The sequence below is a fragment of the Lycium barbarum genome, chromosome 9 (genome assembly GCF_019175385.1).
Source record: "Lycium barbarum isolate Lr01 chromosome 9, ASM1917538v2, whole genome shotgun sequence".
NCBI classification, from domain to species: domain Eukaryota; kingdom Viridiplantae; phylum Streptophyta; class Magnoliopsida; order Solanales; family Solanaceae; genus Lycium; species Lycium barbarum.
In genome coordinates, this window is record NC_083345.1 from 100,541,092 (window position 1) to 100,562,640 (window position 21,549).

The 21,549-nt window shown below is 36.2% G+C and overlaps 2 protein-coding genes and 1 long non-coding RNA gene across 3 annotated transcripts; all 3 read right to left on the reverse strand.

Annotated features, from left to right (window-relative positions):
- Positions 1-5,302: 5,302 nt before the first annotated feature.
- On the reverse strand, positions 5,303-11,848 carry LOC132612073 (ankyrin repeat-containing protein ITN1-like). Its single transcript, XM_060326415.1, has 4 exons — positions 10,996-11,848; positions 9,881-10,366; positions 5,928-5,956; positions 5,303-5,794 (listed from the first exon to the last, which is right to left on the reverse strand). Exons 1-4 carry the CDS (start codon positions 11,303-11,305, stop codon positions 5,303-5,305), a joined length of 1,317 nt encoding a protein of 438 aa, XP_060182398.1. The 5' UTR covers positions 11,306-11,848.
- Positions 11,849-13,045: 1,197 nt separating this feature from the next.
- Positions 13,046-15,697, reverse strand: LOC132611283 ((S)-N-methylcoclaurine 3'-hydroxylase isozyme 1-like). The gene is made up of 2 exons (XM_060325710.1): positions 14,746-15,697; positions 13,046-13,752 (listed from the first exon to the last, which is right to left on the reverse strand). The coding sequence occupies exons 1-2, from the start codon at positions 15,646-15,648 to the stop codon at positions 13,153-13,155; spliced, it is 1,503 nt and encodes a 500-aa protein (XP_060181693.1). The 5' UTR covers positions 15,649-15,697; the 3' UTR covers positions 13,046-13,152.
- A 505-nt stretch (positions 15,698-16,202) lies between these two features.
- Positions 16,203-20,128, reverse strand: LOC132609165 (uncharacterized). Its single transcript, XR_009570727.1, has 3 exons — positions 19,001-20,128; positions 17,765-17,820; positions 16,203-16,687 (listed from the first exon to the last, which is right to left on the reverse strand). It is a non-coding gene; the product is annotated as an uncharacterized LOC132609165 (long non-coding RNA).
- Between the last annotated feature and the right edge of the window lie 1,421 nt (positions 20,129-21,549).

Sequence of the window (21,549 nt, forward strand, 5' to 3'; positions counted from 1 at the left end):
GACCGCACATATTTGTACGGGTCGTACTTGAAGGGCGGACCTGCAATGGCAAGAAACAGAATCCTTGAGTTTGATAAGTTGAGATATGGGCACAATGTATGGACCGTACATTTATGTATGCGCCGTACTTCATACCGTACATTGATGGAAAAATCACTGAAGGTTACGTTATACGGACCGTACTTATAACATCCAGTCTTACATTTTGACCTAGAAGTGAAGAATAGAGCCCGTACAATATTTGGACGGACCGTATTTAATTGTACGGGCCGTACTTGGGTCCGTTGGGACAGTTTTGTCATAATATAAATTCCACATTTTTTACCTTTATAAATAGTTGTTTAGGATTTTGTGGGTCATCTATCATTTGTGTATGAGACTCTTATTCCTTAGCATTGAATATTTCATAGTCTTTGAAGCTTTTGAGAACAAAATTGTTACTTTTTCATCATCATCATTCAAGTGTAAGAATTAATGATTTCTTTATTATTTTGTTCTTCGTTCAATAATATGAGTAGCTAAATCCTTACTAAGGTTGTGGACCCAATGATGGGCTATGTGAATGGATGATTCCTTTAGAATATACGTATAATGGGTTGTAGATGTTTATTTATTTCTTATTCTTTCATGTTGGTTGGTGGTTGCAAATATTGACTAAAGCCATAAACCTTTGCTTCGCTTGGGAAAGTGAGTTAGGGTTGGCAGGTATAAATAACAACAACTCGTTGCGTTAACTCTCGTTTGACAAACTCACTTAGGAATAAAAAGAGTTTACTTGGCACAGATTAATCGTTCTAGAATTTAACTCTTTTATATTTGAAAAAATCATAAAGAGAAATACTTTCTAACTATTGGTAAATATTAGGGAGTCAATTAGAGATTAAGTGCATACCGACAACAACCCATTAGAAGTATATCTTGGTAACACCTATAGCATTGCATCTCATCTAAAGAAGACACGATCTTGGTTTCTTTAGTCCAATTAATTACAATCAAATCAAAATAGCTTGTAAACACAAAATTCTTTTACAAACTTACTGGGATACGAAATTAGACCACAAGTAAGTACTTTGGTACAGTCGTAACCTTTTCACACCCTATTCCCTGTGGGATTCGACCCCAACCTAGTTGGGTTACTATATCTGAAAACGTCCGCTTTACCCCATTCAGTAGGTGTAGTTTGAGTGTATCAAATAACAATACAACATAACATCCCATATTATATGACACTCTTTCTTTTTTAGTCGGTCCCAAAAATAATGCACATTTCTATTTTTAAAAATAATTTAACTTTATCAAATGATTTACAGTCACAAAAATATCTAAGGCTTATTTTGGATCACAACTTCAAAAAGTCTTCCTTTTTTTCTTAAACTTTGTGTCCAGTCAAGCATCCTCATATAAATGGGACGGATGGAGTATTAATTAGATTTTCTTAGAAAAGCATAAAATAGCTAGACAAAAGAAGTTTTGATCAAATAAAAGTTCAAGTTCTATGCACTAATAGTGTAGAAAATATTTATATAACTAGATCACTTATTAAATTATTATAGGTGTTATAAAATAATAAAGCAAGAAGAAGAATATTGTAGAGAAAGAGAGAAGAGAGGAGAATTCTTTATTTCTCTTGAGGGATAAAAATACAATTAAGAGAACCCTCTATTTATAAGGAAAAAGTAGCTTGGTCCCAAAGTCACTAATGCTAACTTTTCTCCTAAAGATAGACATCTAGAATAATTAATAATATTTATAACAATAATAAATACTATTTATAACACTCCCCCTTGGATATCTATTTAGTAGATAATGTGTCTCGTTAAAACCTTACTAGAAAAAACCAAGTAGAAAAATATCAAGTGAAGGAAAAAGAATACACATTTCTAATAATACGCATTTTGGCTGCCTCATTAAAAACCTTGAAAGGAAAAACCAGTGGGACAAAACCTTGTAAGTGAAAAAGAGTATAGTGCGTACTTACTTCCTTGGATGACAAAATCAATCCAAAACTTGAATCTTCACATCCAATCTTGTGCACCATCTTATCAAAAGTTGCAGTTGACAGAGGTTTGGTGAATAAATCAGCCATATTATCAGTCGTACTAATCTGTTGCACGTTGATATCACCATTCTTTTGGATCTCGTGTGTGAAGAACAACTTTGGTGAAATATGAACCAGGTCTGCAGACATGTCCTACATAGAATAAGAACATGATCAGAGTCAAAGCGCTAGACAAGGCTGAAGACATGATTTATTCTAGCAATGAAAACATCTGAATGAACAAGAAGACGGACACAGAGTAAGACATGATCAATGAAATAGGCCTGTTAGTATGTTCCATCATCCATCACAAAAGCAGACTTAAGATAGAGTTGCAGGAATGAACGAGAAGGGGATGATGAAACATGTTTGTGAACATGTTCCATCTCAGGCAGTGCAGAGATTCAGAGGCAGACGAACCAAGTGGATGAAACAGGTTCGTGAACACATTCCAGCGCAACAGCAACTACGATTTGCAGATTTATGGTAAAGACTTGACAGTCAAGTATGCAGATTTCCTTGCGATATTTGTTGGGATTAATAAGACTTCTACAAAGACAAGAAGCAAACTCAACAAGGCAAGAATCCAAATACAACAAAACCCTAACATTTCATGGGCCTACTCGAAGAGGGTTTTGTATTTGCCAACCTACTGTGCACTCAATGTTATAAATATCCAATTCTTACCATGAAGAATTTTTGCGCACCCACAAAGAGAGAATTCAGAATATTGAGTTATCACAAGATTTATCGAGTATATTTAGAATCCATGCGTGTGTCCCTAGTACGAGAAGAATATTGAAGAAGCTATAGAATATATAGAGTTTATATTTGCCGTTCTTGAGTCTAGAAAACTTGTATTAGGTTGGGATATCGAGTTGTAATTTATCCGCTTTATTAGAAGCGATCAAGTTAGTACAAAAACGTTGTAAATTCAACTTCAAGTTGGAGATCAACTTGAAGGTTGCTTGCTAGTCAGAGGTTGATTAGGAAGATAGGAATTAGAAGGTTAGTTCCTAGGTCACAGAGGTTGTAACTTGAATTTACAGAGGCTCATCGATGTAGTGAAGTTTTGGGGAAAATCCTACAGAGGTGTAGGTCATGGCTTTGATCGCCTTTGTGACCTGGGTGGTTTCCACGTAAAAATCACTGTGTTCTGTACTTACCTGCAATTTATATTCTGCTAGACGCTAGCATAGAACATGTAAAGTAATGTGTTCTATCCTTACGCGAAATCAGGTATTGATCAGAATAGACACTTAGGTCGTGCAACTACTACACCTAATTATTTTGATCCCAACAAAAGAAACAAGCTCCTCAGTTGTCCCTTTAGTTCCACATATATCTCTAGTCTATGACCAAAGACATCAGAAATTGGAATGATACAAACATCTTGACATCATCAGAGCTTTTTTCGTCGCTCCTTTTTTTACCTTTAAACCAATTTTCCCTTTTTTTCTACTAAAACTTCTTTATTTTACTTGCGTTTCATTCTACTTTAAAATAGATATAGAGCTTGTTTTGACGGGCTTATGGCTTTTGGCTTATAAGCCATAAGTTAGGAATCCTAACTTATGGTTTTTGGCTTATTTTGTTATTTTGGCTTAAAACAAGTGATTAAAAACACTTTTTTTTATCTTACTCAAACACTACAAATGTATTTAAAAGCTATTTTGGCTTAAAAATCACCTAAAATAAGTCAATCCCAAACCCAAAAAAAAAAGAGAAATTGAAGAACAAATAAACATTCACCTCTCTAGTTGAAATCCCGAAAAGTAAAGTAAGGAATAAAGTACGTACCCGTAGCGTTACATATCGCCACAGTATGTAACGCAATTGTGCCACAAGGCCCAGCATAAGATGATGAATTTGAGTTGTCCAAGATCAATCTTGCAGAATCTTCATCTCCTCCCTCCACAGCTAAATAAAGTGGAGTCTTCCCAGCTATTTGGAGTTGTTCAGAAGATGGCCATTACACTAACAAATCAGCTTGGCATTTGAAAAGATACTCCAAGAACAGGATACTTTCATGAATAATTTGTGGCATAAAGCAGTGCCTTTCAATACGACTTTCTTGTCTTGGAGCCTGTGTCTTGGCAAACGACGTTTAATGAAGCTATTTCTAAATTTGGTAGACAATCTGATGCAAATTGTTTATGTTGCAGGTCACCCATTCAGGACTCTATTCAGCATACTTTCATTGAAGGGGACATCATGAAAGTATGGAGACCAGAAGAAGATGTTCCACAACAGGATGGTACCATACTATTTGGAATATTAAAGCTGCTATATATTCAGTTTATCCTACTTGTAATTTCTCTGGAACTTGGCCATCCATTTGCAATATGATTGAAAGACTTAGGCCAACAGTAATTGTCCAACCAGTTACTTGGCAGAAACCTGAGATGGGGCACTATAACGTAGAGACTGCAATGAAGATTTTATCTTGGCATTCGCATGGTGTATTCAAAGTACCAGTAGCAACTATTCTGAAGCTATGGCTGCTAAATTTGGATCAATTTGTTGTGTTGATAATGGGTTCACAAACTACAATCTGGAAACGGATTCAATTGTGATCACTAACATGCTTATCCAGAAGAAGACCACCAACATGAAGTTAAAGAAAATCATCTGTGACACTGTTCATTACACCAGGAATGCCACTGTTAGTATTTTACTCATTGCTATAGAGAAGATAACCAAATAGCTGACTTGATGGCTAAATTGGCATCAACTAGTGAGATCAGAACATTCTACACCTCCCTTCAACAACTTCCCAGAGAGGTCAAAGGTTTACTTCAACTAATCAAATGGCAATTACCTTGTATGCAAAGGAGATATGAAAAGAGCAATTTTTTTTTTCTAGTTAACTTTCTTCCTTGTATAAAAAGGATATGTATAGGCCCTCTTCCTTTGGAAGTTCTGTGCAGTTGTTTCTTGTTGAAGATTTGGTCCCATGTCCTCCCTCAACTCTGTATCTTTTTGGATTAATGGACATGATAGGGGTCAAGCCTAACCCCCCACATCAATGGCTCACAACCATTGGTGATGGCTTATTTAAAAAAAAAAAAAAAATAGAAGCCGGAAATTCTTCTTTATTGATGTATTTTCTCACCCCTAGTTCCGAAGTTAGAACTAATCAACACAGTACTAGTACAAACATTCAAAGGCCAAACAAATAGAAATGAAAAATCTTTCCTGACATTCACATGAAGTTCTAGGTTTCAGAATAAACCTAAAATCGATTTAACATATCAAGATTTATTAAGACCCTTCTTCTTTTTCAATCTTTCTAAAGCCGTAATATTCATCATAGATACGCTTACCCAAAAGAATTATAAAAACAACAAGTGACAAAGAACACATTACACAGATAACTAAAGCTATGCCTTCAGAATTAGGCAGCACCGTATACAAGCCAGCCGTGAATGCTACAACCATTGCTACCATGGCAACCATGACAAGAGTCCCAGCGCCTAAGTAACGAAAACGGCTTATGGTCCCTTGGTCATAGGTAGCAAGGTAATGCAGAAATACCGCAGCAGTAGATGATATCATTGCAATGGTATCTGCTATTGCAAATGCTTTCAAGGCTGCTTTCTTCGATAGGATTGCCATGCCTTTGTTTGCACCGTCGTCACCATTGTAGCCACCAGGAAGGGTAAAGCCAGCCGCGAAAGAAACTGTTGTTATGAGTGTAGCAACTATCAAATGTGTGTTTGCTCTTTCTTTCCAGCTTGCTGCACCTTTGTCATTCTTTCATTTAGCCAATTTTCTCTCAAGAATGCTCTGCACCTTCTTTCCCATTAAATACTATAGAAATCAATAAAACTTGCATCCTATTTATTTTCTTATTGTGGAACGAAGCTAAGACTTAAGTATGTGCAACTCTCATGTGCTTTCCTTTGGAATCCGCGACTTAAGTAGTACAAAAAAAAAAGTTGAACCAAACTAGTACAAAAAAAAGACAGAAGTAGTTTTCACGCACGAAATTCGTGCGTGAAAGGACCAAACTGCAAAATTGCAGCTTCTGCCTTTCACGCACGAAATTCGTGCATTAAATGACCTTTCTTTTTTTCCTTGTTTTTTTCAGTGTTACCTTTCAAATCACATTTTTTTCCATACTTTGGTCAAAGATTAGTCATATTTCAAAACCCCAAAATATCAATATTTTATATAAAACTTAATATCTTTTTTTGCGTACAATAATGTCGGCTCATTACATCAAGTCCACCTAAACGTTTGAATCGTCGTTTTAGGGGTTCTAAAGTGCCCCGAAGTAAGTTTTGAAACTTGTTATATTTATAGGGTTTTGATTTAAGTGTTTTATTATATTTGATAATTCATCCAATACGAGAGGTTTACACTAATTAAAACGTAATTCATTCCATTTAATTACAATACTAATTCAAAGCAATACAATAATAAATTACAATAATAATACAATCTTCAAGTTCTAGAGGCTCTATTACTTCGAGACGTGCTTGTACTACCACGGCCTTGTTGCCCACACGAACGCTTGTCATGGCCATATTGCTTACATGTAGAGCACTTGCGAGAATAAGTTCTTTCACTAACATCCATTTGATTGGGTCTACGACTTCGTGAGTTAATGCCCAATTTCCTAATGTAATCCTTGTTAGCAACCATCGAAAACGGCTCGTTTGGCCAATAAGCTTCATTACCAAGTGGGTGGAATTGGCCGGAATATGCTCTAAGGTAACTGTGGACCTTGTATTCCCCCGCCACATAACTTGTTACCGTTTTTCTCATTCTCTCGAAGCACTTGACAGCATGAGAACACGGCATGTGGTACGTTTGCCACTTACCGCAAGTGCATATTCTTGTTGCCTCATAAACGGTATGCACGTTTCCACCCTTACCGTTGTGATAACCCGTCCTAACTTCATACACATGTTGAATTGGGTCATACTCGGTCATTTGGTGATGCTCACATTTTTTTCTATAATCCTCCATCTTTTTGAAGGGCTTTGGCATCCATGTCCCGCCGTCGGCTAATATCGCTCTAGCCTGCCTTGTCCTAACAATAAATCGCTCCACAACCTGCTTGAAAGTCATTCTCACCATTGCGGTGACAGGTAGTCCTCGAGCAGATTTCAGCCAGCCATTGAAAGACTCTGAGTTGTTTGTTGTGAGCATGCCCCATCTTTTGCCTCCATCAGCATGAAGCGTCCATTTTTCAACTTCGAGCTTCATCAACCAAACATATGCGGGTTCACTCACTGCCCTGATCAGATCCATTTTTGCAGCCCATTTTCTTTATTGATGCTCCATCGCAGCCCCCCACATCAATTTGTTTAGAGTGCCATTGTGAAACGTTGATTGCAAATTTGCCTTCAAATGCCTTAAGTAATACTTGAGCAATCATGTTTGTATCTAAATTATAATGATCTGCTCGATTTTCTTCCATATCACAAGTGTGTCTTTCGTGGAATTTTGTGATAGCCCACATACCATCAGGCTTAACAATTCCCCGAAGCAACCACTCACAGCCTTGATACCGTCGTTTACAAACTAGTCTCCATATCTTTGAGGTTGACTGTTCAACCTTAAACTCCCTCATGTCCTTAAAACAATAAATTTTGACAGCCCGTTGCAACGCCTTTTTGGATGCGAATAACATTCCCTTTGCAAGGTAGCATCGATCTTTGTTGAGATCCTTTGGTTCAATCCAGGTTTTTTGGCGACTATCATCATCTTCTCTTGTGAAGACAAATGCATCATCACGACTCTGCAGGCTGTCAAGATAAGGGATATTGTTAGAATGCCACTGAATTGGGCTTTCAGAAGCTGGGTTTTCAGCCATCGGTGGTGGTGCATTGGTTCTTGTTGGTTTTGACTTTGAGGAACATCATCATCATCTTCATCATCGATTACCTCTACATTATTAGCTATTTCATCGTCATCACTTGATGATGACTCATAATAATTAGGAAAATCTTCATTATCAAGTGCATTCAACTCCACCGAACTGAGAGGATTGACCAACATCTATATTTGGTACCACTGGCGAGTTTTGAGAATAGTTCCTATAAAGATTTAAAAACTAGTTATTTACCAATTCATACAACAAACACGTGCTACTACACATAATAATATGAAAAATCCATATTTACCAATTTTCATTGTAAGCTTGATTAAATTGCTGGCTTAGATTTTCCAGCGACACTTGACCACTCAAAATGTCTCCATAAGAACTAAAGTCCCCATAAGTGTTACCATGAATAGGCTGGACTTGAGGGACTTCTTCTCGAGGTATCTTTTCAATATACATCTCAAGAACATTAATGAATACTAAATCACGATATTCTTCCGGCGATCCCAAATAATCACTCAAAGATTCATCATCGTTGATATTGTGCATGCCATAACGCACTACACCGTTTGATATTGTTTGTGGATATCTGCCAGTTATTGAGATTCCAAACTCAGTGGGTGTTTCATTCTTTTGTGCATGTAACTGACAAGTGTTTCATAATTTAAAGTTGTTGGAAATTTAACATGGGCTTTTGGTTTGATACTATAACAAATGGAGTAATTGTCCTCAACGATATCTCCATCCCAAAATAGTGAAACCTTAACAGTTGAAGCATTTTGAGATATTTTTTCTATGAAGTTTGATTTTTTTTTGAATGACTTGTAAGACTTAGACTATTGAAGTTGATAAGTTTTCCACTCGTCAAGCCTTCAAGTTAAATAGACCACTCAAAATTGTAATGCGTGGTGTGTTTTCAAATCAACACTTAGATTGCGCATTAAAATGGTGCGCAATACAAGTCGTGCTAAAACGGTCAAATAATGCAGCAATGTATTGTCAAATCAAGGCTTTATGTGTCATAGATTCCTGAAATTGTCATGCGTGGTGTTACATTGCGCATTAAAATGGTGCGCAATACAAGTCGTGTTAAAACGGTCAAATAATGCAATAACGTATTGTCAAATCAAGGCTTTATGTGTCATAGATTTCTGAAATTGTCATGCGTGATGTGTTGTCAAATCAATACTTACAGTACGCATTAAAATGGTGCGCAATACAAGTCGTGATAAAACGGTCAACTAATGCAATAACGTATTGTCAAATCAAGGCTTTATGTGTCATAGATTCCTGAAATTGTCATGCGTGGTGTGTTGTCAAATCAATTCTTACAGTGCGCATTAAAATGGTGCGCAATACAAGTCGTGTTAAAACGGTCAAATAATGCATTGTCAAATCAAGGTGAAGAGGAAGGGAAGTCTTTCGCGCACAGTTTATGTGCGTGAAAGGTTAATTCAGACATGCGTGCAAGGCCAAAGCTGATTTTTGAGTCTTGGTCCTTTAACGCACGAATTTCGTGCGTGAAAGGCAGAAGCTGCAATTTTGCAGTTTGGTCCTTTCACGCACGAAATTCGTGCGTGAAAACTACTTTTGTCTCTTTTTTTTTTTTTGTACTAGTTTGGTTCAACTTTTTTTTTTGTACTACTTAAATCGCGGATTCCTTTCCTTTGTCCTTTTTCTATTTCACTTTGTCTTCTTTGCTAGAAATCAATAAAATTACTGTACTCTATAGTGTAATCTCCTTCAAAAAATTAAAACTATAAACAGAATGAATTATGGTTATTTCTTTCTTAAAATTTGATAATGAAAATATACTTGTTTAATTATTTATCACATGTTAACTTAATTTAGTCTATGCTGTTTTATACTGAAATTTTTGATTTGGTGTATAACTCTCTTTTGCTCGCCAAGGAGACTGTCGAGAGCCGGTCATGGATCCTAGGAATTTTGAGTCGTGACAGAAATAGTTTTTATCTCCCTTGTTTAAATTCCTTCCAAATTATTACTATTGTCACGATTACAATTTTTCAGTATGAAATGAAGACAAATAAAATTGCATAGTATAAGAAAAAATGTCTCACCTTCGGTATTTGTTTTTTGCTGAAGAAGTATGCCAAGTCTGTGCGGGACATTATCTCTTTTTTTGAAGCTATTCTTTTCCAAGAATGGGTGGTATAAGAGGCATTTTCCTTTTTTGATATAAGAGTAATCACGTGGATGAAGGGGTGTTTTCCCTTCAACATCTTTCTGGAAGATGAGGGCTTTGAACCTGGATTGGCTTAACATAATCAACAATATTTTCTGCTTATTATTCTCTGCTACAAGGTGAAGAACATTTTGGCCTTGAGTAGTTACTGCCTCTAAGGAATCTGGACACTGCTCTAAAATCTCTTCCATTGCCTTTAATTTACCATTAATGGCTGCTAAATGCAGAGGTGTTTTATTGTCTTCTTTCGCGCGTGGTTTCATAAGCCATTTGTTTATCTGCCATTAATAGTGTCCTTACCAGCAGTTCAAACCCAAAGTATGCTGCAAAATGGAAAGGACTCCATCCCAAATCATCTACTTGCTTTGTTAGACTTGGTTCATTTCTTAATATCGTGTCCATGCATCCTACGAAGAGTGGTCCGAATTAGTAAAGGCTATGCTAATTTAAGTAAGAATCAACAGGATTAAAGAAATGATTCATAAAATATAGAGCGGACATTTTTAATTATGTATGTGATATACTTATGTCCCTTCATTGCATAAATTGAATTCACATAACTTTATTATAATTTTCATCTTACTAATTATCACATTCCATCTACAAGATAGAGTTCAGGAATTGTTGGACTAACATTCAAAGGTTTAGACCAATGTTAATGAGATCGTCAAGCGTATTATGAAGCCATGAGATGCGAGAATAGGAGATGAGTGTCCAGCTTTAGGTCTCATAAGTTGGGATTTTACCAACATATTTACATCTTTAGCTTGAGTTTTAATCGTCTTTAAGTATATTATTAATTTTGGCTTAATTCTTACATAAGTTGTGTGATTTCAAGTTGCCATTGTCTTGAAGAATAAATAAAAATAAACCTCTCTAGCTGAAATCCCGAAGGTAAAGTGAGGAATGAGGTACCTGTTGCATTATATATCGCTGCAGCATGTAACGCAGTTGTGCCACAAGGCCCAGCATAAGATAATGACTTAGAGTTGCACAAGATCAATCTTGCAGAATCTTCATCTCCTCCCTCCAGAGCTAAATAGAGTGGAGTTTTCCCAGCATTGTTAGGTGGATGAAAGAAGTCAGCATCTTCTTTTACCAAGAGTTTCACCATGTTGTGATGCCCGTATCTTACAGCTTTGTGCAAGGCCGTGTCTCCATCGTTATTGGTAATCCTTAGCAACTCCTGGCATGCCTCGATGTCGAGCCCTTGATGATTTTTCATGTAGCCAATGAGAGTCTTGACAAGATTGAAATGGCCTTGCCTGGCAGCCACATGAATGCAAGTATCTCCATTAGAATTGAAGCTGAAAAGCAAGTCTGGACCAACCACTCCAAGAAACTGCTCGGCTTGTATCCGAGATAAATCAGCAAATTCAGCCGCGACATGGAGGACGGTGTTCTTATAAGGAGTTAATTCGGTTGTAATTTGGTTCTTGTATTCATCCAACACCCGGTTGTAATTTGGTTCTTGTATTCATCCAACACCTTCAACTCACTTTGCTGGACAGCTAAGTATAACTGTCAATCCATCGGCATACTGCTTGAAGTTGTTGCAGCTAGCTAGCAATGGAAGAATCCTTCTTTCATACAACACAAACACCTACGCACAAGCGGATCGGATCAGATATGGTCGGGTTGAAGACAGGTTAAGAAAAAACAGATATATCCGACCTGCTCATATTTAACACAATAATTACAAAATAGATGAGAACATAAGCTAAAAGCCAAAATAATCTTACACTCCCACAAAACAGGAACTCATGAAAACTAACAAATAGAAATGGGTGTTGATAATACGAATATCCATATTATCTATCTGGCCGGATATTATTTTTTTAGTGGTAATATGAATAATATCCATATGTGATCTATTTTTAAAAAATTAGTTATCCAACTCACATATAATGGATCGGACTAGATAAGTACTTGTTTATCTTGATCATTTTACCTGCCCTAACATGGATCGTTGACCATAAATTAGCATGTTTTTGGATAAGCTAATGACGGCAAGAGGCTAAAAAAGGGAAATTTCTCCTACCACTAATTGGCGGGAGATGCCAAGTCAAACGTGGCGGTTACATTCAATTAAAATAAAGGAACAATGTTTTTGTTCTCTAAATTATGAGTGTATTCTGATTTGGTTCTTGTGATATTTGACCAAATACATTTAACCTTCAATTTTTTGTGATATACGTTTTTGAACTACTTTTAGAATTATATTACCGTCAAATACGGAATAACAATACAAGCGTAACATAACGCATAGTAGGTAATTAAGTGGCGAAACGACTAATAATTATGGAAAATTTGTACACATTCACAAGCAAAAGAATTAAAAGTGTATATTTTAATAAATTGAAGATCAAAAGTGCTTAGTCAAATATCACATGAATCAAGACTAGAATTTAGTATTGAGGACCAAAGTTACTATTAACGCTAAATTAAATAAAGAAAAAAGACACCTAGGTTGCTTAAAGTCTTTAGTCATCTTTAAAGTTCTAAAGGTTGCTTTTTTTCTTCTAATAAAGATGCTTCAATATTGGGATTCCCTGCCAGCTATTGTCTGTGATACCGATCCAAGCATGGTGTTTACTTGAATTATGTTGGCTTTGGTGGTAACAGTTCAAATTTCATAATTCATACCAGTGGCCTGAAGTTGATAGTTGCATACCACTACTCTGAAATTTAAAATCTGACAAAAAAAATGTAATTTGCTCATTAAAGAATTGAGCTTTCTTTGCTCCTGTTACTTCCTCCATTTCAATTGAAGTGTCTTAGTTTGATTAAACACGGAGTTTAAAAAATATAGAGAGATTTTTCCATCTTGTAGTTCTAAATTAAAGGTGTGTATGTAATAAATTAATTTTTTTTTTAATTTTGTGGTTTTAAACTTGTCATGTATACATTCTTTTTGTGACAGAATGAAAAAGAAAGTAAGATACTTAAATTGAGACAGAGAGTATTATTTTTTGCTTTTGATAGACCACTTCCACATAAAATTCAATCAACCATTTATTTATTCACCGTAAAAACATAGAAAATAGAAAATAAAACAGTATACACTAGTCATCATCTCCTAGTAGGAACAAGTAGCAGAGGCTTTTCTCTCTGCAATGGCACAGCATATTTTTCATTCATGTCAAGCATCAATGGATCACCATCATTTGGAAGAGACCACTCAAAATGATAAACCAAACAAGCCAAAATCAAATGCACTTGCTTTGTAGCAAAGGGCAAGCCGGGGCACATTCTCCTTCCAGCACCAAATGGCAAGAATTCAAAATCTTGGCCCTTAAAGTCAAGATTTGAGTTGAGAAATCTTTCTGGCTTGAATGAAAATGGATCATCCCAAATCTTTGGGTCATGCCCAATTGCCCAAAGATTCACAAAAACTAGAGAATCTTTTGGAATTGTGTAGTGCATAACTTGGCATGTTTCACTTGCGTAGTGAGGTAGAAATGCTATTGGTGGATGCAGCCTTAAGACTTCTTTAATGCAAGCATTTAGATAAGGGAGTTGAAAGATTGTTGATTCTTGAATGGGGTTTGAGTTTATTACTTTTTTAAGCCCAGAATAGAGTTTATTCAGCACTTCTTTGTTCCTAAGGAGCTCAGCCATTGCCCACTCAATTGTGGATGTCAAAGTCCCTGTCCCTGCTGGAAATATTTCCTACAAAACACTGAAAATTTTAAAGAAAGTAGAAAGAGTCAACTATGTCAAACATGTAACTGAATTCATAAAACTGATATCAAGAATGGTACTAATATCTAACCTATTGGTACAATAGGCAATATATACTCGGTGTGAAAAAATTATCATTGCAACTTAATCGACTATAGCAGTAATTCCCCGATTTTTCCAAGTTACTATATCGATGTGCCACGAAGAGTTACTATTACTACAACTCAATAACTGTCTAAAAACTTTATAAAATTATAACTCTTTATTCGTTCCATAATTTCTAAAGTGCCCTTTGATAAACTTGTGAGTGGAATCAGAGGCGGAGTTTGAAATTTTAAGTTTATGGGTTTTGGATTCTAGAAAACGCAAATCTAGAAAACACAGCTTATTGTGTTCTTAATAAATTATCTATACATATTAAGTAAAGTTTTAGATACAAGTATAGGATTGAGCCAAAGTTTCTGAATTCTATCAAACCCATAAACGAAGCTCTAAATCCGCCCCTAAGAGGAATAAGGGTGGATGCGGATTTGGTTTATCATATATGGATTGGAGACTAAGTGGTCCATAATCTCCCCCAAACTTCGAAGGACTAATTCCTGTGTACATACTATTTTGACACTTGATAGTAAACTACCTTTGATTAGAAAAAACATACATTCTGTTTCAATAAATAAGTTTACAGTATACAAATTCGAATGAACGCCTGAGCCCCTAGCTTAAATAATGAGTTTGATTTCTATGCTAACAGTATACAAATTTTTCTACACCAACAAATTAAATTGACACACACCATATAACTCTTAATGGTAAAGATAAAACAATAACATGAAGGAAAAAAAATAGAATAATAATCTGCTACAATCGATTATATTAAACTATAGTGTAAATCTTTATATATAACTTAAATCCATACATAATTAATCTGCAAAGTAGTGGTTTCTCAAAAGTGATGGAGAAAGCAAAAGGAATTTTACGTACCAGGAGCATGTAATTGATTTGATCATCAGAAAATCCATTAGCAAGCATTAAATCCAAGAAGTCCCCATGTTTCTTGACATCAGATTCATTGCAATGTTGTTCTTCTCTTCTCTTTTTTATTATTCCTTCCCAAACCTTAAACAAATTATCAAGACACTTCTTTGCCTTTTTCTTTTGACCTTGAATGTCAATCCCATCAAAAATTGGAAAAAAATCAGCTAAAATTGGAGTTGTCCCACACTCCATAAACTTCCAAATGTTCCCTTTCATATCACTTGAACCTCTCTCGTCATCCAACTTAACCATATCCCTTGAAAAACAAATATTCCCCAATACATTAAAAACAACACTAAAAACAAGGTTCCCAATTTTCACAACTTTACCGTGTTTAAATACCAAAAGATCCACCATATCAAGAACCCCTTTTTCCCTTTTGTTAGCAAATAATTCCATTGCTTTATTAGAAAAAAGCTGAGTCCTCCATAACACCCTTATAGATTTCCAGTGACTATTACACTCGGTTGACCAAAGAAGTGAATATCTCTTAAGATCACATTCTTTAATTGGTGTTGCTTTTGGTGCATAACGAGCGGAGAGTTTTTTATCATGAGTTTTTAGGATTTCAATAGCAGATTCTGGTGAAGACCCTATGACTACAAGTTGTTTACCTAATTTTAAAGAGATTAAAGGGCCAAGATTTTGAGCTATTTTTGTAACTATGACATGGGGTTTTTTCCCTGTGACAAAATTTGGTATGTTTCCTATCAGTGGCCATTGGAATGGTGAAGGTGGAAGATTTTGGTTTTTCAAGAAGGTGAATTTGATTTGTTTGAGGATTAGACAAATTAAAGATGGAACAAGAAAGATGAGTAAGGAAGTTAGATTGAAAGATGATAAGTTCATGGTTTTTAGCTGAAATGATGGAAAAGATTATTTCGGTGTCCAATTTAGAGGAAAGTAGTTCCATGCATAATGCATTATATATGAAATTTGTTAATTCTCCTTAATATAAGGACGGTTATTATTGTACTCTTATTATTAATACTTCAGTTTATAATTATTTATTTTTAAATAAAACTCCAACGTGTATTAAAGTGATTACGCGTGTCGAAATATGTCATGACCCAAATCGGAGGGTCATGACGGGCACTCGGGCCCTACCCGCCGAGCACCACTAATCATGTTGTCATATCACAATCATAAAGTAGGGTGGACCACTAGAGGTCGTCAGATGGCAACCCCCTAGATCATAAGAGAAATGTACTGAAAAGGAGCGAGCCCAGAGGACATACATATATAACTATGCTGAACAAAATTGTACAAGTCGACAAGGCCATTGTAGACAACAATGCAACAAAAATCTCGGTCATACAACGTCTAACTGTACCATAACTATCTACAAGCCTTTAATAGTGTCACGACCCAACTCCGTAGGCCGTGACTAGTGCCCGATCTGGGCACCCAGACACATCTATCAAATGCTATCTCAGATTTTATTAACCGTATTCCAGTATATAGCATAAGCCGACAAGACTATATTTTAAATTTAGATAATTTCCAGAAAAATTTCGGCAGAGTTTCCTTTGTTTTACGGACTATCCAATATACCCTACGCACAGAAAATACCAACAAAGGCCACACAGGGCCAACAAAGCAACATTTAAACATATGCAGACCGGCCGCCGCGGCGAATGGGATCGCCCAAACACAACATATACACGCATTCATACAGGAAGACCCCCAACCCACAAACATGTCCACAGACCTCTAAACAGACCGACAGAATCATATGACGGGACAGGGCCCCGTCGTACCCCTGAGTGACGTACATTTATACAATAGCAGGAGACTGTACCAAAAATATAGGCTCCGGATAAGAGAGCGCCTCTGAATAGCAGAATAAGATCCTAAGCGGGCGGATCAGCGAACCTGTCGTATGTACCTGCGCGGCATGAAAATGCAGCCCCCGAAGAAAGGGGGTCAGTACGAAATATGTACTGAATATGTAAAGCCTGAATTACAGAAACAAAATCATAACTGGTACAGAACGTGCAGAAAAAGTGAGTAGAAAATCCAAAGTATCAAATACATATTTTTAAAACATGCGGAGTGTGTACAAAAAACATATGTCATATCAAATCCGGCCCCTGCCAAGGGACTCGGCAGACAGAACGTGGCCACCCTCCCGACGCTGGTGCCACAACACAGAAGAATCAGAATAGGGGCATAACCCCGTAACATAGTATATCATATCAGATGGCCATGGCAAATCATATCAGAACATGTGTACATGGCACAGCATACTCCACAAACCCATGTACACGTATACCTGCCCCCTCACATCGAGGCACGGCGAACAATGCAGAGGATTACGCTTGACAACATATCCTGGCCCGGGCTCAGTGTGGGAAACATTGGGTCATCCACGAATAGAGTAGCGAGAAACTAAATGCAGTTAAAATATCATAAATATTTTCAGAGACTCGATGAGGCATATCAATGACAAACCAATTCAATGAAGTCAGACGGGATCATAATAAGTGAGTTTCGGATGTCATAATGAATTACAGAAGCATAACCTTTCTGAAGTCGTTCCGAGTGCCAAAACAATTTATAAGACTTAATGAATTATTTAAAACAATTTTTGTTTAGTAGTTAAAAGAGTAGTCAGAACATTTCTTTCCAAAAACTGCTCGAAAACGAGCCTTAAGTACAATAAGGGTAAAACCGGGACTAGTGGTCCCACCTTGGGACAAGCAAGGCGGTGGGCTCAAATTACGCATTTTAGGCTTATGGGGTCACCTACGAAGGTTCTACGGACATTTTATAACTTTTCATAAAGTTTGGGGAAGGTTTGCATAATTTTCAAGAAAGCATACAAAAAGGGTTCAATTCTATTGAATGAAAGAGGGATATTTTCAAATGCGGATTCCGATGAGCAGAATATTTTCCGAGGCTCGAATCCGATCCTAGTACACCTAGGACATGCCAAAAGAAGAAAAGGGATAGCTTTACATACCTCGAACGCACTTCCAAGATAGCCAATCTAAATCTACGCCTCGGGCTCCCCAAGGTCTACAATTACGCCAACGAATACCAATCATTAGCTAAGGGCACTTAAGCCATTCATTCCAAACTAATCATTAAATTCTACAGAAAATTCGACAGCACTTCCCCTGTAAATAGGCCATCCCGAGAATTTATCTCGCTCAAAATCAACAACAACAACCACAATAACCAACCTAGTAACATTGATAACCAATTCGAAAGGCAAAATAATAATAGTAACTCTCTTTTACATCATTCAACAACTTTCATAAATTCAGCTCGACGACTTACCTTCAAGCCAACATCGATGCTTATATATTTAAATACTAACCCGAATCCATACCAACAATACTTAAAGACATTCTAAGCAATTCATACAACATTTCCAACAATCCAAAAATTTTCCCTTCCTTTCCACATAATGTAACTCTTCCATTCTAAATACACACCACCCAACTAATATCAACATTTTTCCATATTCATTAACTAACTCAAGATTACCCAAACATATTTCAATAACATTTTAAACAATATCCAAGGATTCAAACCATTCCGCCCATTTCCATATTCCATTCGAAACTTCTACAATTGCAACGAAACTACCAAATCGCATTGTTTTCTTCCAAATTTATTAATAACAACCATAGTTCACATTTAGCATCTTACTTTCATAATTGCATAAAAATTATATAAAAATCACATAATTTCTCATAACAACATACAACCAATTTCAACACCAACTCAACTCGTTAACCCTTTATCTACGTCATCAATGTCACAACGACACCTCTAACAAGCTAAATAAATTTTAATTCACCATTCTCTTTCATTACTATGGCTCACGGCCACACTCCTCTTCACACATCCACACGATCTCTATAAAGTTTCTAACCATTAATTTCCTTCATTCTCATCACATAACCCATGATAACAACAACAATAATCATATGAACATAATCATACCCTCAATCCTTTCAATTTAGCAAGGATAACAATATGTCCATAACACAACTTTAAATTTAACCATTTAATTCCTACATAATGCTACTAAAATCAATTCCTCATTCTTACTCAAAACACCCCCCTTACACGGCTCAATTTATAATTCAACATCAACATACATAACCCGTTTGTATTCAATACACATCTACCAAGCTATAAAAGTCTAAACTACCTCCAAAACATGTAGAAAAGAATTAAATCTTACCTTAGAGACAAGCTCTAATTTTTCACCATGAAATGTCTTCAAGAAAGTCATGGCCGTGAGTTGCCATGGCTACCATGAGCTCCATCTTTTTCCTCCTCTTGATCTTCAAATCTCTCCAATTAATTGTGTAGAAGGGGGCAAAAATGGGCTGGCCGTGAACAGTGCCCGTGAACAGTGGCGCCGCTGTGAACAGTCGCCGTGAACAGTGCCCGAACCCCTCTCTCTCTCTCTCTAGGCTTGAGAGCCCCTCTCTCTAAAACCTAATTTGCAAGATTAATTGTAGTGTTGTCATCCACTTATGCTCATTTATATAATCTTTACAAAGTGGACATGTGTCAATTTTCATGACATGTGTCCATCTTTATTCAAGGCCAACCAAATCTCGCCACGTGTCGTGGGGCCCACTTTCGATAATTAAATTAATTCCTAATCTCCAATATTAATATTTTTATGCTAAATAAAATTTATAAGCAATTTTTGTGATAATCAAAGTTGAAAATTAAAAGCTCTTATTTCATGTCCGAAAATAATTCCGCCTTTAACTTGAGTCGATTTGCTTGCGGATAATTCGTCGTATAAATGTACGGGGTATAACAAATAGAGTGCATGACATAGCAAGGTCAGGACACGGCCCCGCCATACCTGTATGTACACAAAAATATAACATACCAAAACACAACAGCAACTACGAGACAAGGGGAGTGTTGCAATATCAGTTGAACAGCAACCTACGGAGGCGAATTGTCAACCTGTCTATCTAAACCTGTGGGCATGAAACGCAGCGCCCCCAGAAAAGGGACGTCAGTACGAACAAAGTACTGAGCATGTAAGGCATGAAAGTAACATAAAGAAGACATGAAAGTATGTAGGATAAAAGGAATGCAACCTGTATATATGACCTGCCTTTGAGGGCTAATGATATGCATAAGTACTCTATATATTTGTATATAACGCCTGATCATACATATATATGCATATATAACGCCTGTCAAGCATCTGTGGGCATTCCATCGTATCATATCGGCCTCTGTGGGCATAATCATTATCATATCAGCCTCTGTGGCCATAATCGCCATCATATGGCCGGCTGATCAGGTGGTAGTGCGAATATAACGTCGTCACCTTCCCCATACCCACATAGATATAATACAAGTATATGCGTATATAACGCCTGTGGGATCATAGTATGTATGTATGTGTGTGTGTGTGTGTGTGTGTGTGTGTGTGTGTATATATATATATATATATATATATATATATATATATAATGCAATGCATGAATATGATAAGAGTGCATCCTGAATCTGTCGGAATGACGTAAGGTTGTTACACCTCTGATCATCATTATGAACTAGCATTTTCATCATCATGTGACTCTATAAAGCATCCTGAATCTGAAGAAGGACTTACTATGAACACTATCATTGGAACATGAATCAACATAGGACATCTTTAGCTTCTAAGAATTGAATCATTATGGGTAGCATTATGTTAGCGATACGTTTCGTTCATGAGAATCATGCCAAAAGAAAGAAAGTTAGCCTTAACATACCTCAAGTCGTCAACAAAATCCTATAATGAATTTGTCGGGCTAGTATTCCAATCTCCTTATTCACTACCACACACCTAATAGCCAACAACACAACAACAACCTCATGTAAGTCTCTTTTTAGTTTCACATCATTACTAACCCCAAGATTTACATCAAAACAGCCCAATATGCGCTTTGTATACTTCACTTATACACTTTCTTCTTCCAATTATACCAAGTATAACCTTATTAATACAATCTCAACACTTACAGCAAGGTTTTAGCTCAAAAACAAAGTAACAACATGACTCAAGTTAGATTACATCACAACATAAGCTCAAGTTCATATTTGGACCTTCCCTCCAACTCCTTTCCCTCTAAACCTAGCATAACCATCATATAAACTCATAAACATGGAAATAAGATGAAATCTTACCTTAAGAACTCAAGAACACTCCAATTGCAAGATTACTTCACCTTGAGGTATCCTCCAAAGCTTCTACAAGAAGGAGAAACAAGCATCAATCATACTTTGGAAACCTTTAATACTTGATCTTCTCTTTTGATCCTTGATTTTTCTTAGGAATTGATAAAATATGTTGGAGAGGGTTTTCTAGAAGGTTAGAGGTCAGGGGAAGTGGAGAAAATGAGATAAAATCATAAGTATACGAAATATATAACAGAAAAGAGCTGAAACCGATAGAAAAATACTGCCAGAAAATACTAGTTATATATATATATATATATATATATATATATATATATATATATATATATATATATATATATATATAACTATATCGTAATTCCCAACAAAAAAAAAATCCCCTCTACAAAGAGAAGCACAGACCGTATTTCCAAGTACGATCCATATTTCTCAATATACGGTCCGTATTTCTCTTCAAAATTAAATTCTGATGAAACGTATTCTCTTCGATTCATTCATCCTCTAATCTTCCAATACATGCCAAACATGAACTCTAAACTCTCATATACTCAAGATAAACACGTCTAATCT

Excerpts from the sequence above, each read along its gene's own strand:
- LOC132612073 (XM_060326415.1), bottom strand. The coding sequence starts at position 11,305 with ATGAAAAATCATCAAGGGCTCGACATCGAGGCATGCCAGGAGTTGCTA. Across the intron at positions 5,957-9,880 it reads AAATTGTAATCGTGACAATA|TCGCGGATTCCAAAGGAAAG; the intron begins GTAATAATTTGG and ends GTACTACTTAAG. Across the intron at positions 5,795-5,927 it reads CCAAAGGAAAGCACATGAGA|AATGACAAAGGTGCAGCAAG; the intron begins GTTGCACATACT and ends GCTAAATGAAAG.
- LOC132611283 (XM_060325710.1), bottom strand. The coding sequence starts at position 15,648 with ATGAACTTATCATCTTTCAATCTAACTTCCTTACTCATCTTTCTTGTT. Across the intron at positions 13,753-14,745 it reads AAATCAATTACATGCTCCTG|GAAATATTTCCAGCAGGGAC; the intron begins GTACGTAAAATT and ends AGTGTTTTGTAG.